Consider the following 27,153-nt stretch of genomic DNA (forward strand, 5'->3'; position numbering starts at 1 on the left):
ATGAGTAAAATATTATATAGATTAATCATAATCTGACAAACTTAATTATACGGATTAAACTTGTCAATCATAACCCGTTAATTTTATATTTGGTTCATATCGGATTTATGAGTCATATCAAAAGTTGTCAAAATACAACTCGGAGAAAAGAACAAACACAATACCGACTATTACTCATCAATAAGTGATATAATCAAGATTCTAACTTGAGACTTCTAACATGGTAGTATATTAAATTATTAATTATTTAAAAAATTTAAACACACAAAATAATAAATGTAATCATTTAATTACTATGTTAACATATGTATTTAATAATAACCACATACTCCACATCTCACATAAAATTTAATAATAACTTGTCTAACATTGAGAGCATTAATACAAATAAATTAAACTTTATTTTTGGAACCCTTTATTCTATTTGACCTCCTTTAAAGTTAATCTATCTAAAAAGAGTTGAAAGTTAAAAATAATTTTATGCGGCTTGGCTCTTCCCTTAATAACCCTTGCTTTACAAGTTCTGAAGGTTGAAAAATTACTCAGATCGAATGAGGTGTAATTGTGTAAAGGTTTATTCAAAATATGATTTTAGTAATTAACTTATCTCTTAATTTTTTGTTTTTTTATTCATAAATCATTGATTACTTCAATTTAGTTCTTGAAGTTTTCAAAAACATGACATCAATGTGGTTTCTACTCTGTTTAACCATCAGTTTATGAACGACAATTGCTAATGTGGTTTAGAGTTTTGTACATTGTACATATGTTATGTACATGTTGTGTCAATATTACGAGGATATATATTGGGAAAATTATACTTTATCCCCTAAAATTTTGGTGCGATTTGCAATTCGACCTCGAAAGTTTTAATTTTGGCAATTCACCCTCCTCCCCCAAAGTTCTAAATTTTTGCAATTTGACCAATATTATCTCAAAATTTTCATATTGCCCATAATTTTTAATTTTAATTTTAATTTTTTATTTAAAAAAAAAATAACAAATTTCGGGGTGCAAAAATGGCCAAAGAGCCACCCCGATTTTTTTTTTAAAATTTTTTTTTATAAAAAATAAAAAATAAAAAATTATGGGCAATATAGAAAGTTTTGGATACAATTTGTCAAATTGTAAAAATTTGAAACTTTTGGGGGGTGGATTGTTAAAATTGAAACTTTAGATGTCAAATTGTAAATCACCTAAAACTTTAGAGGGTAAAATGTAATTTTCCTATATATATATTTGTAGAAAGAAAAACCCTTTTCCATATAAGCATTTGTTATTCACACAATAACGGCAATATAAAATAAAGACAATAAAGAATTTTTATTTTTACCTAATTACTTTTATGGGTAATTTTACTTTAAACCCTTGAATTATCACCCAATTTGAGAAACCCAAAAACTTCAAAACCTCTAAATTTAAACCCTTGAACTTTCAATTACAGTCAATTTGAACCTCTCTGTCAAATTGTAAACATTAAAAGTGAGACAATGACGTTTATACTCATAACTTTTTTTATAAAATTCTCAATTTCAAATTAAAAATTAATATATATAAAATCACAAGGTGACCCACGGTTGGGCCATTGTGATTTTTTTTTCGTCAAATTTTTCTTTTTTAATAAAAAAAAAATTTGAAAGGTAATTTTGTCTTTTTAAGGGTTTTAACTGCAAAAATTGATGGATGGGTTCAAATTGATTGCAATTAAAAGTTCAAGGGTCCAAATTGAGAGATTTTGAAGTTTGGAGGGTTTTTTCAAATTAGGTGATAATTTATGGGCCTAGAGTGAAGTTACCCTTCTTTTTATTGTGTCTTATGAGTATTCTCGCAACCTAAACCGCTCAAGGGATTCTTATAAAAAAAGGTTTTTGACTTGTGGTCAAATAAACAGCTCCAATAAAAAAATTAATTGGATTTCTCCAACAATCTTACAACCTTTACCATTTTTTTTAACCATAGAAATTTTTTATTTTTTATTTTTTAAAACAGAGCCAAACCAAATTCTACTGAAAAACAGAGCAAGGTGCATTAGGTGCATTAGCTAAAATAAAGCTTTCTTTAGAAGATATCAACCTGGAAAATTGGATAAAACGGTTGCTTTATTCCTGAGTGAGGGTTGGTACTGTGGTTGCAGCTACTAAAGGGAAAGAGAAAGCAAGTTTACCAGTTTGTCAGCCTTCTTTTCCTTTATACAGAAAAAGCCAGTAGCATTTCTTTAAAGATTCAATTTACAAAAGGACATACTCTACTGATTCCTTCCCTACAATGTGCTTTTGTAGCCAAACCCAACTGCCTCACAGCAGAATATTTACCCCAAGGCCCTGTTATTTTAATTTGTCAATTTAATTAGTTAGTAATTATTATGGTAAGTGTCACATGAGTTGTAAAGGACTTGTAGTAAAAGTCGTAGTATTTCTAAGAACACTCTTATTAGGCACAATGAATGTTTAGTTTGTGATGTTGTAGTAGTTAGAGAGGCAATGAAGGCAATGGTACTAGTAGGCTTATGGGAAAGGAAAATTGGTCCCTTCTGATAAATTAATCTTGATTCCGTCCCCGGTTGGCGTGGACTTACAGAACAATGCTGTGAATCAGCAATGTGGTGCTGGCAGCATAGGGGGGTGACCTTGAGTTCCCATAAAATGGGGAGAGTTTTTGATTGAGCTTTACTTGAATCCTTACATGTAAAAATTGCAAGTCTAATACTAGCAAATCAATATTATATTGTTGTTGGTCTTGGAGTCATGAGCTTTAAGTATATGCTAGTGACTCTCCCAAGGGCAAAGAGGGATTTGATGCACCCATTTCCCTTAGGGCTTCGGGAGAGATGTGGGGACAAAAGTGAAGGGAGAGATGCCTTTTGCTTGTTATGATTGGCATTGACTCCCTTGTCCAAATGTCTTTGGAAAGTTCGCCTTTTTCTGCCCCAATTCTGGGATTCCACACCTTTCCAACGCAATCTAATACAAGCCCCATAGGCCATAGCCCATAAGCCTCTTTCCCAATTTCCCACCCAATTTCCCACCACCACACATGCACACAGTCTCCCTCAACTAAACGGCCACATCTTGTGGATTTAGGCTTTTTCGCCCTCTCGAGGCACCCCCTTTTAGTCCTAGTCCCCCACTCCTGAGAAATGACACATCAGCAGTCTCAGATTGATCAAATAGATTCCGATTCATGTTTTGGAAACAAGTTAACGTTTGTGATCTGGGCACTCAAATCTTTTACATGACTAATGAAAGAGATAGCTTTTACTAATTATTTTTTTTAATAGCTATTAAAATGTAAATTGCAATGTTGGAGTTTTGACATAGCTTATGCAGTTACAGTTTACTTTGCTAATAATGTACTTCTGCTATCAAAATTACATTCAAATTTGGTGTTGTTTTCCAAATAAATTAACGAAAAGAACAACAACCTAGTAAAAGCAACAAACTGAAGCAGCTTCTTTTGAAAAATCATTTTATTTATTTGATTATAGTTTGTCCTTTTTGTATCATTCATTGGAATGCAGCGTGCGATTTCTTGGAAAATGCATAATCTAACCGTCTTTCGAGCTGCAAGAACCTTCATACAAGTTGTCAGCTAGCCTGAGTGTCAACTCTCTCCCCTTGGCAATCCTGCAAACCTAAGCCAAAACTTCAATGGAGATTATAAACATGTCAGAGCCTTATCGTATCTTGGCATTTTTTAAACCATATTTTCAGCAATTTAAAATCATAGACACATGGGTTTTCAACCCAATCTTGTGTTTATCAAACTGATCAATATTTTGAGAAAAATCTGAGTGGCATGGAACTGTGTGTGTATTGTATTGGATGTTATTTTTTGTAATCCACAAATAAAGAATATCATTAATGCAACTCCATAATTTCATAGATCTATGAAGCATGTCTGTCAAGTTCATTTGAAAAATATTGATCACTTTCCTCACTCTTAAATTATATATTTTTTTAATGATGTCATCTTCTCGTTATTCTTGCAATTTTGGCATGGAATGCTAACCCACCTGACTCCTATAAAATTTTGATAATAAGATGAAATAGAAGTTTCATTTGTTTATTTATTGGGACTAGAAATTTAAAGACTAAGATGGGTCCAAAACAAAGAACCCCCCATGGCTGTCTTTTCTGAACCCCATTGATAATATATATATATATATATATATATATATATATATATATATATATATAACATGAGTGGCTTTGTTTAACAAAATGCCCATCAATTTTCAGGCTTTATTTTTACATATTGGACAAAGTCCATATTTTTTACTTTAAAATAAATAATTCCTTCCAAAAGTCCAACCGATATCAATATTTTTTTTTTGTTTTTTATTTGGAAAGTTTTAAAATTGAAACCCATTTTTGTTTTGACGAGTATTTTGTGTTTTTGAGACATAATTTGTTAACGGTTTTTTTTGTTTTTTACATGTCTACACAAAGAAATAAAGATTCAAACTAATAGCCTTCTCTTCATTAAACGTGATGTACAATTGATTAAGCTACTCTTAAGAATATTTGTTACCGTATTTTGCTTGCCAAGACAAAACAGAAATATAAAGAACATAGTTCACTCTCGCAGGGTTTAGCCTATGGATTTTCCAGTGATCCCGCTATGAAAGATATCCATTAAATAATTGCTAAAGAAAAAGTAGTCAATAATCGCTCTCCGTCTCTGACTCTCTTTCTCTCTCTCTCTGCAGTGAAAAAGAAGCTTTTTTTTTCGAAAGAGTAGGTGAGTATGACGACAAAAAGAGACTGGCCACCTTACCAGGCCATCATCTTTTTCTTTTGTATTGGTCTTGGAAAAGGTCAAGCCTGAGAAGGATTTTTTATATGGTGGATTCTTTGACAAACGTTAGTCTCTCGGATACTGAAGGACAATTTGGGCATCTCCTCATCTCTCGAAAGGGATTTTGACAAACAGAAAAAAGAAAAGAAAAGAAAAGAAAGGAGATTTAGACAAAGAGAAACCCCACGAGCCCTCGTTTCTTTTCAAGCATCCAATGTCTCCTTTATCCCTCATTTTAGTCACCTTTCATCCCTTTTGAGGTGACCCTGCTTTTCTTCTAAACCTAAATTTTGGTGTGTTTTCCAGAATCTGTTTGATTTGGGTGGACTCACTCGACTGCTCTTCGAGTCATGCTCCATGATCGATTACTCTATAATGAGTGGACTCTCTAATCAACCCAAAATGATTATATACACTTACATTCTTCATGATATGAAAAAGCTGATGGAAAAAAAAAAAAAAAAACAAATATTGACAAGCAATGCAATATGCCCAGATTTATGATATGGGTCAAAAGAAGTTGACATGGATTAGTTTTGAAGGTACAATTAAGGTGGCTTTGGCATTTTGTGAGACATAGCTAATACTAAAATCCAAGTTTGGTTTCATGGTTTTATCACTGCCAACTACTAATTGGTGATACAAATTTCAGTCTATTAAATATGTATTTTTAGAAAAATGCATGTGAAAATTATATATATATATATATATATATATATATATATGTCAGTTTGACAAATTAAATTGAGAAAAAAATAATAAAAATCGAGACCATATAACTATTAGTTACAAGTTTAATGTCCCAAAGGAAAAGTGATACTAAAAGAGAAAAATAATGTGTTAATTTAATGTGTCTTGTAGGGGTATCATAGGGATGGAGAGCCTCGTATGTACGATGCTATAGCAGTAAAGTCATATAGCATGCTATGTATAGCATAATAGCAGCAGTATGGGACAAAGGTGGACGGGAGGTCACCAACTCCCACTTGCTTCCCAACAAGATTAGAGAATGTGGAAATTGGGTCGTTATTATATTATGTCTAATAGGAAGATGTATATATATGCATTCACTCCAACAGTCATTACCCACAAATTTTCTTCCTCCTATTTGTCCCTTGTGATCTCTGGTGGAGTGATCAAAATTGTCCACTTTTTGACGTTTTGACATTCAGGGGTATACCATTTGTAGCACAGGTCTATGCAAACTTTCTTCTTCAATTAAAAAACAAACGAATTGGTTTACTACTTTCAATGCAAAAAGCCCCTCCTCCATTACAAAAGCTTAAAGATTTATACTTTATAGCGTGAGACCCTTCAGAGAGAAGGCTCACTGGTCAAAAGCTTGTATCTTTTTTGTTTTCTTAGCCGTATTTTTATGAGTTTATGCCAGCACTTGAGCCCTGCTATGTTCAGACTCTGTTAGCAGCAAAAAACGGTAACTTTGTGGGTACTTCCTAGCAGCTCTGCCTTGCTGAAATGCAAGAAGACAAGTGGAAGTTTTGGAGTCTAATTGGTGGTCTCTGAGAACCCCATTTGGTCTGTTGGATTGGTGGGTCTGGTTCGTCTGGGCATTTACTTGTTTTGTCGTAGTGTGTAATGGTAACTGTTCTTTGTTCCTGTTTTGCTGTTTTTGCTTTTTTCTTGCTTCCATGAAATGCTTATGACTTACTGAAATTACTATTTTGGATGGTTTTCAGAGATGGGGTTTGAGGGGAGTGGAGTTAAGGAACTGCTGAGACTGAGAGTAACACCAAAGCACATGCGTTCAAAGAGGTAGCTATCTAATTCAGGGTTCCTTTGTTAGTTAGCAATCATTCTGCTTATACGCTTTTCAGATTTTGGTATGGCACTTCCTGGGGGGCATTAACTCGAATGACATCTGAGATTCGTTGTAGGGAAAAAAGGGAACTTGAGCTTTCATAGCTATAGAAATTAGTATATCACCCTGTATGTTCTACAGTAATAAGCCTGACAACACATACGTGATCAGTGATCACCCTTTTATTTTGGTTACTATCCATTGTTTCTTTGAGTCATTCCTTCCAAATGGGTAGATCCCTGAAGGGTATCTGGTTGATATGGAAACCCAAGGTCCAGAGCTTCAAGAAATGGTGAAAATGGATTATTTTATGAATAATTAAATTCTTGAATCTGGGCTTTTAGGCATGAAAAGATACGTCCCCTGCTTGGGATTATACATGGGTGGTAAAGTGTATACGAAGTTGTCCAAAATTGCAATAGCAGACTTCAAATCCTGCATTCTCCAATGTCTTTCTATTGATTCTTTTCATATCTCGTGCTCTGGCAGCTTTCCTGGTAAGAAAAAAGTCGAGGAAGATAACCTGGATAGGTCCTTTGAAGCCTCTGATCATATAAAGCAGGTAAGATTGGTTACTCCTTATCCTTCAAGGATTTATCCACTTCATCTTATGTTTGATTGTATATCTTTCTGCATTTTAAGAACCTAGTGCAATGCCATCCAGAACGTGTGATTCCCCAGTAGTTGCAAGTATAAGGCCTTGCCTTGTTGAGCTGAGTGGATACCTTTTACTAAACAAATGACCATTTCATACTGCTCTCATGCAGTGCTTTTTCAAGAATTTTAATTCTAGGAATAATTACACAAGCCACTCAGATTTCTAATTAATGCTTTGATCTGGTTTCAGGATATGGAGCACTTAAAGGATATTAAAACCAAGAAGAAACAGTCCCCTAAGGCTGAAGTCCAAGATTCTTTAAAGCAAGAGGTACGGAACTAAACTTTTACTTCTTAATAACCATGTTTAGAAGATGCCAAAAGCTTAATCTAATCGCTTAGTCTAATCGTTTTTCTGGGTCATTGGCTTCATTCTGCAGTATATTGCGACTAGGCTCCAGCTTTATGGCTATTATTTCTACTAATTACTTATTTATATGTTACATATCTTGCTAGCAGATTCTACAACTTGAGAAGAGATTACAAGACCAATTTGAGGTCCGCCACGCCTTAGAAAATGCATTGGGTTATAGGTCTTCCTCTCATGATAATACAACTGAAACGTTAGTGCCTAAGGTAATCAATCAACATCTTGCAAACACAGATGTAGGGTTTGTGTTTATGTGTAGAGAGAGAGAGAGAGAGAGAAACACTATGTACGCGAACTATTGACATAGTTACTGCTACGTATCATTTTAGAAATTTTATCCATAGTGTTTTTTTTTTTTTTTGGTAAATTTCATTCTAATATCTTGAGGTGTTGCATGATCTCATTATATTGCTCCATCATTTTAACCAAAATTTCTTTTACCAAGAAAGAAAACCAATATTTTGAACTGTTTTCAACTATCAATATCTTTGGAGAATTCTCACTACATTTTTTTATTTTTTTATCATAGATACCATGTGTTATCTGACTGCATAAATGTACATGTAATTTATGTTTTGGTTTGTCTTTTGCTTAATAGTAGCTGCATTTTAACAATAGTTTTTGGATGACTCCAGCCAGCCACAGAGTTAATCAAGGAAATTGCAGTACTAGAGTTGGAAGTTGTGTATTTGGAGCAATATCTTCTCTCCTTGTACCGGAAAGCATTTGATCAACAAATATCCTCTGTATCTCCACCTGCCAAGGATGAAAGATCTAAATCACCTATAAATACTCCAAAATTGAGGATCCTCCAAGCTTCCAGGCCTGATATTACATCAATGAGGGAAAGTTCAGCAGTACAATCTGGTTGTGAGGCACTTGACAATCCGTGCAAGGAACCCAATGCAATTGGTGGAGAAGAGAAGCTATTAGATTCTGGTGTTCATCGCTGTCACTCCTCATTATCCCAACGTTCAGCATTTTTGACTAGAACTTCACCTCCAGCGGATTCTTTGGCTAAGGCTTTACGAGCATGCCATTCCCAACCTTTGTCAATGATGGAGGTAATTAAGTCCAATCACACAATTCACCTGTTCCTAGTTGGAGCTTGGCTTCTTTAGTATTGCTAATTGCATGGAGCCACATCATAATAAGATGTCTTACCATTAGTTTCTAGAAGGAAAAGGAAACACTGATAGTTTCAGTTTTCTTTTGCCTTTCTTCTAGGCAATAGAATGATGATAAAAAAATGGCATTATACCTTTGATGTGGAGATGTTATTGGCAGCTGCTATAATATTATGATACAAAATATAGACGAAACTATATATGAGTTGGCTTCAAGTTACATCTGGTGTAATTCTTTGTGATGTTATATCACTCTATAACTTCTCATTGGAATTAATATGTTATCAAGCCTAGTGATGGATTAAATATCTTCAACACACTTATCATGCATGTTGAATTTGACGTCAATTTGATGTTATTTACATTTTAATCGAAACTCATGTTTTGGAGATTTTTAAGATATATATATAAATAAAAATAAATAAAAAAAACAACAAAAAAAAACTAAGCTTTTGAATATTTTCTAGATTAGATGGTTTTAATTTCTGGTCATGTTGATATTTGGTGAGCATAATGAAAAAGTAGAGGTCATCTAATCCAATACTGAGTTTGCCAAAATGTTGATCCAATAACAAATATTGAGTGGTGTAACATAGTCAAGGAGTTACACCAAGTATAACTTGAATTTTACCCTATATGTGTGTGTGTGTATTGCAAATGGATTATGATTTTCATTTGCTTCTCTACAGTATGCTCAGCATGCTTCATCAAATATAATCAGTCTGGCGGAGCATCTTGGTACCCGCATCTCTGATCATGTTCCAGAGACACCTAACAAGCTTTCCGAGGACATGATCAAGTGCATGTCAGCGTTATATTGCAAGCTAGCTGACCCCCCTTTGACACATCATGGCCTGTCATCTCCCAATTCAACCATGTCATCCATGAGTGCATTTTCTCCACGAGATCAGTGTGATATGTGGAGTCCAGGGTTCAGGAATAATTCATCTTTTGATGTACGCTTAGATAATCCTTTCCATGTGGAAGGACTCAAAGAGTTCAGTGGACCATACAGCACAATGGTTGAAGTACCTTGGATTTACAGAGATGGTCAGAAACTGGGTGATACTGAACCTCTGCTACAAAATTTCAGGTGACCCTATATGATATGTTTACCCAAGAAAATATATTTTGCCAATGATGTTGAATTTAATTTGGAGGGGTCAAAAACATATATTCCGTTCGAATTCTATGCTCTCTACAATTTTCATTATCATTATTGGTTGTTCTGTTACAGGTCACTTATCTGTCAATTAGAAGAAGTTGATCCTAGGAAGTTGAAACATGAAGAGAAGCTAGCCTTCTGGATTAACATACACAATGCATTGGTGATGCATGTAATGATTCTCATTAGTAGATATGTTAAGTTTACGGTGTTAACTCCTTTGCATAGTTTTATTTCTGATGCCAGTGAAATTTAATCAGTTTGTTGTTTTGGAATAGGCATTTTTGGCTTATGGGATTCCACAAAACAATGTAAAGAGAGTTTTTCTACTCTTAAAGGTAGGACGAGCATTATTGGTCCTGTAGGTGAATAGTCAGTATGATTATTTGTCTTCTTAAACTTTTCCACTATCCAGGCTGCATACAACATTGGGGGTCACATCATCAGTGCGGACACTATACAGAGTTCTATCCTGGGTTGCCGGATGTCTCGTCCTGGACAGGTGGGTCCTGAGCCTTGGGGTTTCATTTTTTTAACTAATTGTTATTTGACATTTGTTTTGATATCTTCTGTGAATGTGCATTTGAATTCTGTGAAATGGTTCTGAATGCAAATTTGATTGGTGGCCTTGAAAGTTTTTCTCTTTAATAGACACAAGGCTGCAGAAGTTCATAAGCCTCTCCTCTTATTTCTTTTTGCTCTTCTCAGTAGGACGTCAAACTATATATTATCTAAAATAATGCTCTCAAGACACAATGAAGCTGTTGTTTTCCTTTCAGTTTGTAATTTACTTAGGGAGCTTCTTCCAAATTCATCGTTGTAGTGAGGCTGATAAAAATTGCTTCTGCTTGTAGTGGCTTCGCTTGTTACTTTCTCCAAGAACGAAATTTAAATCTGGAGATGAACGGCAAGCATATGCAATTGAGCATCCAGAACCCCTTTTACACTTTGCACTCTGTTCGGGAAGCCATTCTGATCCTGCGGTAATTCTTATTTCTTTATCTTTTTCCAGCTTTATGAATCATTTCACTCGCATGTCTGGTTACATGTGCAGTGTAGAGATGCTTCATCTATGTATATTTTTTACTCAAGAATCATTTTTTTTTTTTCTCTTTTTCTGAATCGGTGTGACAATCTTACCCAAAAAAAAAAAAGGAAAAAGAATCAATGAAACTAATGAAAGGACAATACTCATTTCCCTTTGACCAGGAAAATTTATTGGGACTTACTTTCATATTTACATTGTCAATATCATTTCTAGGCATTCTGGTTGACTGTATTATAGGAGAAACAAAGGCTAAATTTAGGGTTTACTTCTTCACAATCCCATGAACTATTCTTGTAACATTCTGGTTTCATATTGGGAAAATAAGGAGTAGCCTACATAGAGTAGGTAATTTATAAAGATAGTTATGAGTGATAAGTTTAACTTTGCGTAGTTATTAGGTAAAACTGAACTTTATAAGAAATTTTAGGAAAGCTCCAAATTGACTAATCCTTTTGAAAAATTTGTAAGGACTCAGGAAAAATGGTTATTCACATCTGCGTTATGATCCCAAAATAACTAATCAATTTGGAGTTTTCCTAGAATTCCTTATGAGAAGTTACTTTGTGGTAGCTAGGTTCTAACTGCAAAACAGGATGAAGCATATAAGTACTAGCATCCCATGGGAATGATTTAATCTTTTAATCTTTGGTCTTGTTCAGGTTCGTGTGTACACACCCAAGAGAGTATTCCAAGAGATGGAAGCTGCAAAAGAAGAGTACATTCGGGCTACCTTCGGTGTAAGCAAGAATCATAAAATCCTCTTACCAAAGATCGTTGAGTCATTTGTGAAGCACTCTGGTTTGTGTCCAGCTGGAGTGATAGAGATGATCCAACTGTCTTTGCCTGAATCTTTGAAGAAGAGTGTTAAGAAATGTCAACTAGGGAAATCCCGCAAGAGCATCGAGTGGATTCCTCACAATTTCACCTTTCGGTATTTGATATCTAAAGAGCTTGTTAAGTGACTCTGCTTGCATAGGCTGCTGCTCAATACTTGAGGTAGATTGCATTGTTCGTAAGAAATTTATACTAGGAGAATTTATATTTTTCTTTTGTACAAAGTAGAATGTGTAGCCAGAAAAGGGAGGATAGAAGTGTGATCTATGGCTTTTTGTACTCGTATTATGTGATCTCCATCTATATGTCAACCATAGAAACATATCTAATATTGTTGTAGTGTTGTGCGAGAGTGGAGATCTGCATTGAACAATGTAAATACATATGCTCCCCGGTTCATTCATGATCTAAACTGTACTCTGATTACTCTGTAACCATGAACTATTTGCTCTCCGCGTTTTATTTGATTTCATGCATTTAAAATATAGTTGCCTGCTACCATCAACGGTCTCCACAAATTGGTGGATACAATAGGTGAAATTCATCATCAATGGTAATTAGTAAAACTTACATGCATGTTACACTAAAAGGTGAGGGTATTCGTCCTCCTATATGAGGGCTAAACACATGTTTGTGAAGAGTGTTAAATTATTAATTAAATAATTAAATTTATAATTTTTATTGATTAAAAATCACAATAACACCGTCGAAAAAAAAAAAAAAAAAAAAAAAGTCTCGGGTCAATTCATTCCTTAGTTTTATTTCACATTAAGATGTTATTAAAGCTTCCATAATAGTGTAATAAGCTTTAAAATCAGATCGAAGAAAGATTTAACACTCTAGTATGGCCTCTCCCCTGGAATATTTCCAATAGGATTATATAAACATATGGTTATACTACTGCCATACTTCAAACATCTAGCTTGAGCACACCCCAACTCCAAAGACTTCCTCCACACGACAAGAGTATAGGCGTTGCACGTGCGGTGGTTTGACAGGCATGTGTTGGTGGCGTAGTTATAGTGTTGCTTCTCTTGCACCCATCTATCAACGACCATGCGTGGTGTCATGGTCTTGTTGAATATTGTCCACACCTGGTTTCCCTGATACTTGTGGTGCAATTTCGTAAGACCGCATCCCATGTTATTTTTTTGGTATCGGACTACTCGGCCTGCGGCATTAGCTAGCTCCTCGCTCCACTGGAGCGGGCTAACCCCAACTGCTGCCCTTGCTTGGTTGTGTGCTTCAAGGTACTCCTTGGCTGCGGTTGGCAGTGGCGCAGCCCCTTGCGCAGGGATGTGAGGTATGGCTAGAGCCATGATGAGTATAAGCAATGCGTAGGCCATTTTCTATATGTAGTGTACTATGACCAATATTTGTGCAAGTGGGAGTTGTAATTATATCATTCACACACACACACACACACATATATATATAAAATGTAGGGGTTTTATTTGTAATTCATTTAATTGGCTTAAAGAAGAAAACAAAAAGGTCCTAAATTCTCTCTCTTTATTTAATTTTCTTTTTATTTTCTCTTGGATTCAGTTTATATATTAATGTAAGACAATTAAAACGTAAGGGGTTTTAGTTTTTGGATTTGATATATATAAAATGTAGGGGTTTTATTTGTAATTCATTTAATTGGCTTAAAGAAGAAAACAAAAAGTTCTTAAATTCTCTCTTTTTATTTAATTTTCTTTTTATTTTCTCTTGGTTTCAGTTTATATATTAATGTGAGACAATTAAAATGTAGGGGGTTTTAGTTTTTGGATTTGGCTCGCATGCTGTAATTTTAATGACAGCATATATGCTGTAGTGTAAGCAACGGTTAAAATTGACTCTCAAAGTTTACTTACTTTGAGAAGCTTTTAATATGAGAGATAAAATGAAGAAATTTTTTTAGATATTTAATCTTGACCGTTGCTTAAACTACATCATACATGCTGTTATTTTAATAATAGCATGTAAGCTAGGTCATTTTTTTTCTTTCTTATCTCGCTTTCTTTTCTCTATCCTTAATGTGAGACAATTAAAACGTTGGAGTTTTATTTGGAATGCATTTAATTGATGTCTTAGTGAAGAAAACAAAAGGTTTCCAAATTCTCTCTCTCTTTATTTTTCTTTTTTCTTCCCTTGCTTTCTCTTTATATATCAATGTTATGTTGTAAGTTTTACACTCAATATATATATATATACAAAGTAGGAGGTGTAGCCATAAAAGGGATGATAGAAGTGTGATCTATGGCTTTTTGAACTCATATTATGTGATCTCCATCTCTATGTTAACCATAAAACATATCTAATATCGAAGTAGTGTTGTGAGAGAGTGGAGATTCTGCATTGAACAATGTATGCTGCCATGTTTATTCATGATCTGAACTATACTGTGATTACTTTGTAACCATGAACTATTTGCTCTCTGCGTTTTATTTGATTTCTTGCATTTAAAATATAGTTGCATTTGACCATTAACGGCCTCGATAGATTGGTGTATATAGGTGTTAGAATGTACCTGCATGCTACCATCAACAACAGTCTCCACAGATTGGTTGATACAATAGGTGAAATTCATATCATCAAAGGTAATTGGTAAAACTTGCATGCACGTTACACTAAAAGGTGCCACAAGTAAAATTTTCAGCTCTCGAGGTTTGTCGTCCTCCTATATGAGGGCTTAACACATGTTTGTGAAGAGTGTTAAATTATTAATTAAACGATTAAATTTATAATTTTTATCGACTAAAAATAACAAACATTGTTGGGAAAAAAAAAAAGTCTCAGGTCAATCCGTTCTTCACTTTTATTTCATATTAAGATGTCATCAAAGCTTCCATAACAGTGTAATAAGGTTTAAAATGAGATGAAAGAAATATGTGATTTCTCTAGTACGGCTTCTTCCCCACAATATTTCCAGGAGGATTATAGAAACATATAGTTATGCTAGTGCCCTCCTTCACACATCTAGCTTGAGCACACCCCAACTCCAGAGACTTCTTCCACACGACCTGAGTATAGACGCGGCACGTGTGGTTTGGCAGACACATGTTGTTGGCGTAGTTATAGTATTGCTTCTCTTTCACCCATGTATCAACGACCATGCGTGGTGTCAAGGTCTTGCCGCTTGTCCACAACTGGTTCCAACCATACTTGCGGTTGGTCAAGCTTGCCAAGCCGCATCTCATTTTGTTTCTTTGGTATCGGACTACTCGGCTTGCGGCATTAGCTAGCCCCTCGCTCCACTTGAGCGGGCTAACCCTAACTGCTGCCCTTGCTTGGTTGTGTCCTTGAAGGTACTCCTTGGCTGCGGTTGGCAGTGGTGCAGCCCCTTGTGCAGGGATGTGGGGTATGGCTAGAGCCATGATGAGTATAAGCAATGCGTAGGCCATTTTCTATGTAATGTGTGTTAGCTATGACCAATATTGGTGCAAGTGGGAGTTGCAATTATTTATAGCCACTAGGTTGGTAGGTCATCAAGTTCTTCCTAGTTTGTCCATATGTTTAAGGGAATCATTATGGGATGGAAGAAATATTATCAAGTGAAGGTAAGATAGAAAGACACCCAAAAAAAAGGAAAAAAAAAAGAGGGTAAGATAGAAAGAAGAAATAGTTTTAAATCTAAGTCAACTATTGAATTAACTTGATTTATTTTATCTATTATAACAACTCGATGATAGTCAAAGTCAAAGCCCTCTTGTTTTGTTGAGGACTAGGGAGTGAAGGTTAACATTTATACAAGTAGTAGAAATGTAGAATGGTGCATATTTGGGCCTAAAATGAGGCTAAGAAAGCCCAGCTAGCAGCAAATCATGGTTGCACGTATATATAAGGATTATATGCTGGTTTCTATGTGGTTTGCACGTATCTATAAGGGTCATATGCTGGTTTCTATGTGGTTTGCACGTATATATAAGGATCAATGATTAACAATATATTGCAAAGTTTGACCATTTAGAATTTTTTTTCTTCTTTTTTTGGATAAATTATGAATATTCAACTCTAATTGGTCAATCGTCCAAAAAAAAAAAGAAGAAGAAGAAGAAGAAGAAGAAGAAGAAAATAATTCTAAATGGTCGAAGTTTCTAGACTTTGACTTTGCAATATATTGTTAATCATTGATCCTTATATATACGTGCAAACCACATAGAAACCAGCATATGATATAAAAAAAAGAAGAGAATTAGTAATTTTAATTAAGGTCAACTGTAGTTGCACAAGTTTGTACCAAACTGTCCCCAACTGGAATTCATGGATTAAGTTGTTTGCAACCGCCAGCAGAGATGATGAAGAAAGTTTTTGTACCGTTGTTCATTTGTTCTCCATCACCCTTCTAATGTTAAAGGCCCATATGCTCAAATGGGCTATAACCAACACATAAACAAACGGATTTTCGTGGTAGTACACCATGGGCCATCTCAGTCTTGATTTCGGCCCATCTCAGTATTTACTAAAAAATATTCATAATTTGGACTAGCTACCTCTTTGATTTCGACAGTTTATTTTCATTTTAGTTAAATATCCAACATCTTTCCAATCTCATTTAATTTGCTGAAGAAATGACACCGTAAAAAAGATCTCTGCTCTATTTGTACCTCAAAAATTTTTATTTTACATTAAGCTGTCATCAAGCTTCCATAACCATAAAAAGAAGAGAGAACTCTATAACTTCTCTGGTACGGACTCTCCCAACAGCATTTCTTGGTGGATTATAGAAACATATGGTTAGACTCCCACTTTCCTTCACAGAGGTGAATACAATAGGTGAAATTCATCATTAATGGTAATTGGTAAAATTTGCATGCACGTTACACTAAAAGGTGCCAAAAGTAAAATTTTCACTCTCGAGGTTAGTCGTCCTCCATATGAGGGCTAAACATATGTTTGTAAAGAGTATTAAATTATTAATTAAATGATTAAATTTATAATTTTTATTAATTAAAAATTACAATAACACTATTGAAAAAAGAATAAAAAAAAGTTTCGAGTCAATTCATTCCTCAGATTTATTTCACATTAAGTTGTCATCAAAGCTTTCATGACAATGTGATAAATTTTAAAATCAGATCAAAAAAGGATTTGACACTCTAGTACGGCCTCTCCCCCTTAATATTTCCAGGAGGATTATAGAAACATATAGTTATACTAGTGCCATACTCCGAACATCTAGCTTGAGCACACCCCAACTCCAAAGACTTCCTCCATACGACCTGAGTATAAGCCACGCACGTGCGGAAGTATGACATGCACTCGTTGAAACTGTAGATATAGTGTTCCTTCTCTTGCACCCATCTATCAACGGCCATGCGTGGTGTCATGGTCTCGTTGTTTACTGTAAATAATTGGTTCCCACGATACTTGTGGTTGGTCAAACTGGTCATACCGCATTCCATGTTGTTTTTTTGGTATCGGACTAGTCGGCGTGCAGCATTAGCTAGCTCCTCGCTCCACTTGAGCGGGCCAACCCCAACTTCTGCCCTAGCTTTGTTGTGTCCTTCAAGGTACTCCTTAGCTACGCTAGGCAGTGGCGCAGCCCCTTGCGCTGGGATGTGAGGTATGGCTAGAGCCACGATGAGTATAAGCAATGCGTAGGCCATTTTCTATGTAATGTGTGCTATGACCAATATTGGTGCAAGTGCGAGTTGTAATCATATATATATATATATATATATATATATATAATGTACAAGTTTTATTTGTAATGTATTTAATTGTCTTAATGAATAAAATAAAAGGTTTATAAATTCTCTTTCTTTATTTAATTTTCTTTTTATCTTCTTTTGGTTTCAGTTTATATATCAATCTAAGACAATTAAAACATATGGGGGTTTTATTTATAATATATTTAATTGTCTTAATGAAGAAAACAAAAGGTTCCTAATTTTTTTTTTTTAATATATTTTTCTTTGTATCTTCTCTTGCTTTCTGTTTATATCCTCAATATGAGACAATTAAAACGTATGAGTTTTATTTGGAATGCATTTAATTGATGTCTTAATGAAGAAAACAAAAAGTTTTCAAATTCTTTTTTTTTTTTCTCTGTTTATTTTTCTTTTTTCTTCTCCTGTTTCTATTTATATCTCAATGTTATATTGTAAATTTTATACTCAATTTCGGAAAAAGAAGAGAGAGATTCCAATCGTTGTTTTTCAATGAAAAAACATAGGGGAAAGTCCTCCCAAACTATCAAATATCCTCAAAAACTATCAAAACATTGTCAATATCCCCACAAGAATAGCAAAAAGATAAAAATGTCCATATATATTTCTTAATAAAACAAAAATACACCTATAAATTCGAAAGAAAAAAATTAAAACGAATTTTTTAGTTTAAAAAAATTGAAAACAATTTTTTTTTTTTTTTTTTTTAAAAAAACGAAAATATTCAATTTTTCTTAAAAAAAAAAAAAAAAATCAAAAATTTTTTTAAAAAAAATTCTTATAAAAATGATTTTTTTAAAAATAAATAAATAAATTTGACCACCCGTTGGAATTTTGTTTTTTTTTTTTTTTTTTAGGTTTTTTTCTAGAATTTTTAGTATTTTTAGTTTTTATTTTACTAAAGTAGTTTCGTCATTGGGGAGACATTGACAATGTTTTTGTAGTTTGGGGGGACAATGTCAATTGAGTGGTAATTTTGATGAGGTATATAGACTTTACCAAAAAATATACTACAATTCTTTTTTCTTTTCTTTTTTTCCTTTTTTTTATCTTTATCTTGTGGTTATGTTCTTCCACTTTCGTTTGTTTCCCTTCTATTTTTTCTAATTTATATATTATTTTTATTCAAATTGATTACTTCTCTTTTGCAAATTGTACGTTGAATTTGGTAAATTTTATAATTAAAACGTAAGGGTTTTATTTGTAATATATTTAATTGTATTAATGAATAAAACAAAAGGTTCTCAAATTTTCTTTTTCTTTCTCTATTTTTCTGTTTATATTATCTTTCTTTCTGTTTATATCCTACAATTAAAACGTATATGTTTTATTTGGAATTAATGCATTTAATTGATATCTTAGTGAAAAAAACAAAAGGTTCTCAATTTCTCAATTTCTCTCTTTGTTTATTTTTCTTTTTTCTTCTTTTGCTTTCTATATATATCTCAATGTTATTTTGTAAATTTTACACTCAATTTAGGAAAAAAGACGAGAGTTTCCAATCGTTGTTTCTCAATAAAAAAAATATACTACAGTTCCTTTTTTTTTTTTTTTAATTTTTTGCTAGAAAAATTCTTTTCAATTATATTAGCATTTTCATTTTTTTTGTTTTTGTTTTTTGTTTTTTTTTTTTTTATCTTTATCCTGTGGTTATGTTCTTCCATTTTTTGTTTTTATCCCTTGTATTTTTGTTCTAATTTATATATTATTTTTATTCAAATTGATTAGTTTTCTTTTGTAAATTTTATATTGATTTCGGGAATTGATAGTGAGAGATAGTTTCTTGTTGTTATTTTTAGTTTGCGTTGTTGTTCATTGAGTAATTTGTTTTTCTATTTACATGCTTAATTAATGGACAACATTGGTTTTCAAGGTTTCATTTGAATTGAGAAACGAATACAGCCGAAAAAGACAATTTCTACTAATTTATATATTATTACTTATTCAAATTGATTATTTTTCTATGGTAAATTTTACATTGAATTCAGGGAAATGATAGTGAGAGAGACTTTCCTATCATTATTTTTGGTATGAGGTATGACCTTTTTTTTATTACATTGGTGTTTATTGAGTAATATTTTTTTTCCTGTGTCCGAAAAGTAGTTCACGTTACGTTATATATGTTGTTATGTTATTTCATTATTCATTTTTTTCCTTATATTTTGTTCTAATTTATATATATCTATATATTTTTTCAAATTGATTATTTTTCTTTTGTAAATTCTACCTTGAATTCAAGGAAATGATAGGAAAAAAGAGTTTCCTATCGTTATTTTTGGTATGAGGTATGACATTTTTTAGATTATGTTGATGGTCATTGAGTTTTTATTTTTTATTTTTTATTTTTTTACTTTATATACGTGAATGATAGTTGAAAGGAAAACTTTATTTGATAAGACTTTTTTTTATACCTCTCGAATTTCATTGGAACTAGGAAAAATATAGCGAAATATAGATTTATTTAATGTGGTTTTGTTTTGTTTTGTTTTGTTTTGTTTTTTATTTTAATTTATATATTATTTTTCATTCAAATTTCTTATTTTTCTTTTGTAAATTTAATTGACTTTGTTGTTATTATTATTTTTTTTTGGTGATCCAATATTCATTCCATGATTTTTTTTATCTCTTTCTTTTATAAAAGAGATAAAACTACTCCTACGAGAATAAATATTTTAACATATTTTAATTAAGGGTGTTAGATTCTAACTCATTTCAATGTTTTATTTTATTTTTATTTTTTGTTGGTTTGTGTCCCCAACTGGAATTCATGGATCAAGTTGTTTACAAATTGCAACAGCCAGCAGAGAAAGTGAAGGAAAGTTTTTGTACCAATTTTCATTTGTTCTCCATCACCCTTCTCACATTCAAGCCCCATATGCACAAATGGGCTATAACCAACAAATAAACAAACGGATTTCCGATGTGGTACACCATGGCCCATCTCATTCTTGATTTCAGCCCATCTCAGTATTTACTAAAAAATGTTCATAATTTGGACTAGCTACTAGAGTCTATATAAGAGTTATTACGCCCTGGGCCCATCTCAGTCTTCAATTAAGCAATTTTCTGTCTTCCAGCAAGTTTCAGGGGTCAAAATGGTGAATCCGGTGTCACGTGAACACAAATGTTCTTGAGGTATATTTTTTGGGTTCAATTATTATCATCTGCCCGTGTACGGTGGCCCACCTACAAGTCTAATCAGAGACGCGAGCTATTCATATTTGTCGGTGAGTCTTCGAATTTTTTACAGTTTATTTTATTTAAGTTAAATATCCAACATCTTCGAATCCCATTTGCTGAAGAAATAATACTGTGAAAAAGATCTCTACTCGATTTGTACCTCAAGAAATTTTATTTTACAATAGCTGTCACCAAAGCTTCCATAACCATACAAAGAAGAGAAAGCTCTATAACTTCTCTAGTACGGACTCTCCCCAACAGTATTCCCCGGTGGATCATAGAAACATATGGTTAGACTGGCGCTCTCCTTCACACATGTTGCTTGAGCACACCCCAACTCCACAGACTTCCTCCACACAACCTGAGTATACACCCCGCACGTGTGGTTCGGCAGGCACGTGTTGTCGGTGTGGTTGTAGTACTCCTTCTCTTTCACCCATGCATCGACGGCCGTGCGTGGCGTCACGGCCTGGCCGCCACTTGCCCACAGCTGGTTTCCACCGTACTTGCTATTGCTCACGTTGGCAAACTTGCAGCCCATTTTGTCTCTTTGGTACCGGACTAGTCGGCTCGTGCCATTGGCTAGCCCCTCGCTCCACTTGAGCGGGCCAACCCCAACGGCTGCCCTTGCTTGGTTGTGTCCGTCGAGGAACTCCCGGGCTGCGGCTGACAGTGGCGCCGGAAGGTTGGGGGTGGTGGGGCTAGTTGAAGGCGCAGTCCCTTGCGCTAAGATGTGAGGTATGGCTAGAGCCACAATGAGTATAAGGAAGGCGTAGGCCATTTTTCTATCTAATGTGGTGCAAGTGGGGAGCTTTCTGTAATTATATAGATAGGCTAATTTAATTGGGTAGGTGGATATATAGGTCGTGAAAAATGAGATGCTTCCTAGTTTGTCCATATGTTTAAGGGAATTCATTATTGGGATGGAAGGGTTATGTTGTCATTTCAAGTTTTGGTGTATTTTAATGCTGTGTGTGTGTAATTGAAATCGGCATCTCTATTTATTTTTATTTTTGAGTTTTTATTGACCCTGTTGACCTGGATCTGAAAGTACTGAGCCCCATGTCACGTGTGCATTTATAATCTTCAAAATTTCAAATCAAGTAGCAGGCCATGATGTAAACTAGGCCTAGTCGCTCTTGGTTTCTTGAGGATTGGGGGCTGAGGGTTTACCTTATTAAAGATCCATTGGGCCTAGTTGACCCAATTTACCTTTTGGGTTGGTTGTGCTCGTCGGTCGGTCGACAATTACTAGTGCCGACGGATTGTACCCGACCCGACCCACATCATGTTGCCTTGTTGGGACTACTGGCAACTATTCATAACTATAACGACAAACGATATAATTATTTTGATGGTTGTATTAGTGGAGCGCTTATCGGCTACTACTCATGGCAAGACAACCCTATTTGCCACACTTTTAGGTCAGGTAGTTTGCACCGACAAGATTAATTAGGTGCCATGGGGTAAACAGTCCATACCAAAAATGTCAAGCTCCCACTTGGGGCAGTCCATACTGACAATGTGTCAGATTCCAAGGGTAAGCAATCCATATCAACAATATGCTCTCAAACGGAATGGTGCCACATGGCCTAAGTTATTACCCCAATCAAATGGTGTCACATGACCCCGATTATTACATCTTTTGTTCTATAGGGCATTCTCAGCAGACTTCTTATAAGGGAGTCTGTTCTCTAAGTTAAAAAAATATGTCTAAAAAATCACAAAAAAAATTCGACAGCAAACTTCCTAAATAAACCATAAACATTATGATTGTTACAGTAGAACCTAATGTTTTGGGTTTAACTATTGCAATTTTTATGATTATTAAAATTAAAAAAATGATTCGCTCTTCTAGATCTCCTTTTTCATCTCTCTTCTCATGTCTCACAATTCTCTCTCATGTCTCATCTCATATATATATATATATATAAGGAAAACTATTGTAGTGTATTTTGATATATGGAAGCAAAAAGTAATTTAGATCCTTAAATGTAAGAAAAATAACAAAGAAACTGCTAAAAATACTCTAATAAGAGTCCATTATAGCAAATAAAAAACTTAAGCATTTATAATCTTTGTAGCTTTTTGTTCTTCTAGGGAATCACCCACTAATTTAAGCACTAAAGTATTTCTTACAGCACCTCTTAGTCACCCTTACCAGTTTTCTACCTCGGCAAGTCTTATTGGCTGAGCTATTGGGGTGCAGTCAACTATACTAGTAGTATATGTTTGGGCCTAAAAATGAGCCCACATCGTTAAGGTCTCAATTGGCTCTGTTAACATAAGAAAGTCCAAACAACCTTAAAACATTTAATAAAAGCACGGCCATGGTCCTCGAGGCTCGAGGGGTAAAGGACCCCCCCTTTTCTTTGCTTTTGTATTTTTAGATTTGATTTTTTTTAATAAATTAAAAGAATTTTTTTTTTTTAACTGACGTGACATTAACATCAACAGTTTTAAAAGGAAGGATCTAAATGAAAATTCAAAAAATTTAAAAAGTTAGAAGTCAAATTTACGAACCTATGGAGTAAATTGAAATCGCTTACCCCATCAAGGATTACGTTTCTCTTATATTTACTCTCAATTTTAATTACTTAATAATTGTTTTGATAATTTTGACGTGTCTTATTGCGGAGCTTAAAGATTAGAGTAGTAATGATATAATTAAATCACTCTTATGTCACTTTAAAAATGACTATTGAACTTGTGATTGATTATTATTGATTTATGATTATTTTAAAAGCCACCCCATTAATGAAGTGATACAAGAAAGACACGAAAATTACTTCAAAGGCTATAGTTAATAACTTTAAATGAATTTATTTAAATAAATATTTGGTTTATATAAATCATTTTTGTTAAATTATAAATTATCCCAAATGTTTAACCTCATAAAAAAAAAAAAAAGTCATGTATGAGTTCAAACTCTCACTTAAAATTGAGTATTTAACTAAATTATAGATAAAATGTGTAGTCAATTCAAAACTTCTTACTCGGTACGCATGTTAATTCACAAATTAATCTAAAAGTTTAAGATTATAATAAGGAATAAATATAATTATTTAATTAATATTTTAATAATTTCGAGTGACAGGTACGAATCTTTGAAATCGTAGCAGCTCAATCCGAGGAAGAAATAATAGATAATATTCATTAAGGAAGTTTTTGTTTTGAATGATACACGTTGCACACTAAGCGGCAAAACTCTTTAGACTTCGTCATGTATATATAAATAAATATTGCATTCGTGCAACGACTTCCGTTGTCTCAATCGGGCATCAAAAGGGCGTCCCACGAACTCCGCCATGAGGCTGGTTGAACATTGTTTTCAGAATTGAAAACCCCCTTGCTTTTACGCTTCAATTTGCAGCCACAAATACATTATAACAAAACCCAAATTCCTTAGAGGAAAGCAGCAGTAATTAATTAATGCACCGAAATATGGATGTCTTCTTTTATTATTATTATTATTATTATTATTATTATTAATCTTTTCTAAAGCACCAGATAGGCCTCCCTCAAGAAAGTTCGGCAATGGCACGTTCCCAAATCAATAAAATAAAGAATTGAGTGAGAGTGAGTTAACGTAAGTACCTGGTTATCGCCGGGAAATGAGCTTCTAATAGGTGTGGGAGAAGTCAACGCCGTTGTGACCGAGCGCAGTGGTGGCCGTAATGGCCAGGGAACACAAGTCAGGGAGTGAGAGGGGGTGGCGGGCCCGGGACAATGGCATGAGGAAGTAGATATGGCCTGGTTGTAGCTCCTCCTCGCCGGGCAAGTGGGGCGCGCACGTACCGATGGACAAGGACTCGTAGCTGCAGAGGAAGCAGCTGGGGTTCTGGGAGGTGACAGCCTTGGCTTGGACCGGCTGCTTCAACTCCTGGACCCAACGACCGTCCACGTGAATTACCTTTGTTGTCTTTGGTAGCTTTTGGTTGCAATCTCGTCTTTGTCCTTTTTTTCCTCCGACTACTACCACTCCAGTACCTCTGGCTCTACTTGTTTTTTCTGATGAGGCACAGCCACCCATGTCTATGTCTGTCTCCGCGTGTGTGGGTGCCAGCTGAGAGATTCCAGACAGGGCGGTGTCTTTATGTTAAATTCGTGTGTTTGGAATGGTATGTAATATGTATGGTGTATGGAAGATGATCTTTTCTGAGGGAGTTTGTATTTGGTTGACGGTTGACCGCTACAAGGACATTGTTAACAAAACCAAAGAACAGTCGCCTGAAGGATTAATTATACTAGTTGACTCAGTTGAGCAGTTTGTATTTTCTATCCAAATGATGTGTGTTCTTAGATATGGGAAATATATGATATTGGTGTTAGGGCCCTGGAATTTGCTGACTTCAAGTTTGGAATCTGGAAGACTGGAGAATAGTAATCAATGGGTCCGTTACGTGGCCATTTTTTTTCACAATGCAAAATTTCGTAATAATACAACCCAATCCAAGCAATAGAGTTGAGCAAAAAACCCAATAATTTGCTGGATCAAAACTTCGATGAGATTCACTTGTCCGAACATGTAATCTATGGCGGATTGCAGGGGATCGATCCGGATTCGTTATTGGGTTGGGTTCAGCTTTAGAAAAGGTTTGTGAATTAGGCTACCCCAAACGTAGCCCTTCTCCATCAAACCATTGGGCCACCAAGAAATCAACACATCTAAATGTGCTCTATTCAAACTTCAAAGCAGCCCCTTGGTGTTCCTCTTCCTTTTACGGTACAGTCCCTGCAAGACTTTGCACTTTCATTGTAAAAAAAATTGGTAACCAATTCATCTCGTTTAAATGCCTAAAACAATGTTAAATCACCACTTATTTCAAACTGTTTTTGAAGTAACACAATATCAGAGTTAAAATCTTAAGTTTTAATATTATTTTCAACGTTATCATTCACCTCACATTTCAATTGCATTTAACGAATAAAACACAAGCCTCTCAATGCAAATGATTTATTATCTTACCCTAGATGTCAACATAATGACTAGGAAAATGTTTATCCATATCCATCTTCAATATGAATGATTCTTACACGGGCCTGCATCATGCTCACAACATGGTATGTCATCACTCAACTTTTGACTAAATGTTGCTGCCAAGTATTGTAATCTATTTAATGTTCATTTTCACTCTTTGTCACCATCTAACTCATCTTTCCTCCAAAACGAGAAGAAACCTAAATATCATACGGAGTCCTTCGCACTATCTCAGATAAGCCCGAAGACCGGAATCTCGATTAATAATGTAAATAGCATACCCACTTACCAATTGTGGCCGCCCAACATTGCTAAAATGTTTTATACTATATACAACCAATAATTTAATATAACTCTATATATCCTAATATTGCATTAAGGGATTAATTGGACCCTGAGCTCCATTTTTGTCAAGGACAGGGGAATGTAATTCTTGGTCTCTTCTTCCTGTCATCTTGTGGCATGTTATTCCAAATATGCCAAGCTCATGTCATTTACCACCTAAAATTTGCTTGATATTTACAGCATAATGATGTTAGTTCCGGCAAAAAGGACACCCATTTGCAACATTATTTCTTGTGTCCTTGCTCTGCCAATATATTCTACCTTTTTTGTTTGTCCCTCGTCCTCTCTAGAATATGAATTAAATGCATTGAACAAGAACTCCTTCGGTCTTGGATTTTAGCCGAAGTCTCTCCACTACTTGGCCATATAATTGGAATCCTGCAATTCTCACAGGAGATTCTTGCAATTGTTAGAAGCCTACACTTATTTGTTCGAATTGCACGATCATCTGCTCGAATAAGTGAGCCTTAAGTGAGCCTCCTCATATGTCTAACAATTACCAAAAAAAATTAAAAAAAAAATAAAAAAAATAAAAAAATCCCAATTGCAAGAAATCCCGATCACTAATTGCCCACTTGTCCAAAGTACTTTTTTCAGTGCTTAAAAAACTTGACCTATCTTTAGGATTCATAGCTAGAAGAACATGTCTTTGGTGCTTTTCTCTTTTTCTCATTTGGTGGACAGAACAGATGGCCTCACTTTTTCCATTTGCTACCAAAACCACCATTCATTCACGTTTGGGAATAAATGTAGATGATTAAAATTATCCAAACAAATCCCTAATAATGTGTAGGTTAGTAAAGAAAGGAATATTGAAACTTAAAAGGCAAACATAGCTTAATGCCGAAGGCTGACCGAAACTAGAGATCTGAAAGTGATTTACTATTGCCAAAATATCATCCAAATTAAATCTCTTTGGTTATACATCCACTCAAAATTAGGTGCGCATGTAATTATCCTGTTTAAGCTTGGAACACCTCATAACAGCTGGAGTCAAAGGGGCTCTACTACCAAGGTATTGTAAGCCAATCTTTAGGCACGCTGGAAAATTGGGTGGGACATATGATTGAATGGCTACTGAGGTATGGCCAAAATTATGAGCCCTTCTAGGTGAAAATGATATTGCAATAATTCACACAAATGTAGAAGGACCCTACTGCAAAAAAGTTGAAG

General features: G+C 34.5%; 2 protein-coding genes and 3 pseudogenes across 3 annotated transcripts; 1 reads left to right on the forward strand and 4 right to left on the reverse strand.

Moving 5' to 3' along the window:
- Positions 1 to 5,800: 5,800 nt before the first annotated feature.
- Positions 5,801 to 12,304, forward strand: LOC132188727 (Itga6 (Protein of unknown function, DUF547)). Of its 2 annotated transcripts, XM_059603258.2 has the most exons (12): positions 5,801 to 6,396; positions 6,495 to 6,570; positions 7,106 to 7,178; positions 7,464 to 7,544; positions 7,733 to 7,849; positions 8,279 to 8,707; positions 9,460 to 9,863; positions 10,008 to 10,107; positions 10,214 to 10,273; positions 10,351 to 10,437; positions 10,790 to 10,918; positions 11,643 to 12,304. In XM_059603258.2, exons 2-12 carry the CDS (start codon positions 6,497 to 6,499, stop codon positions 11,943 to 11,945), a joined length of 1,857 nt encoding a protein of 618 aa, XP_059459241.2. In that variant the 5' UTR covers positions 5,801 to 6,396; positions 6,495 to 6,496; the 3' UTR covers positions 11,946 to 12,304. The 2 variants fall into 2 exon arrangements, with proteins under 2 accessions (XP_059459241.2, XP_059459242.2); XM_059603259.2 differs by lacking the exon at positions 7,733 to 7,849.
- A 352-nt stretch (positions 12,305 to 12,656) lies between these two features.
- On the reverse strand, positions 12,657 to 13,163 carry LOC132186179 (STS14 protein pseudogene; annotated as a pseudogene).
- A 1,539-nt stretch (positions 13,164 to 14,702) lies between these two features.
- On the reverse strand, positions 14,703 to 15,206 carry LOC132186125 (STS14 protein pseudogene; annotated as a pseudogene).
- A 1,695-nt stretch (positions 15,207 to 16,901) lies between these two features.
- Positions 16,902 to 17,411, reverse strand: LOC132186218 (STS14 protein pseudogene; annotated as a pseudogene).
- A 3,376-nt stretch (positions 17,412 to 20,787) lies between these two features.
- LOC132187799 (STS14 protein) lies at positions 20,788 to 21,619 on the reverse strand. The gene has a single exon (XM_059602238.2). It carries the CDS (start codon positions 21,568 to 21,570, stop codon positions 20,893 to 20,895), a length of 678 nt encoding a protein of 225 aa, XP_059458221.2. The 5' UTR covers positions 21,571 to 21,619; the 3' UTR covers positions 20,788 to 20,892.
- Positions 21,620 to 27,153: the final 5,534 nt, after the last annotated feature.

The sequence above is a fragment of the Corylus avellana genome, chromosome 6 (genome assembly GCF_965113065.1).
Source record: "Corylus avellana chromosome 6, dhCorAvel1.hap1.2, whole genome shotgun sequence".
Taxonomy (NCBI): Eukaryota; Viridiplantae; Streptophyta; class Magnoliopsida; order Fagales; family Betulaceae; genus Corylus; species Corylus avellana.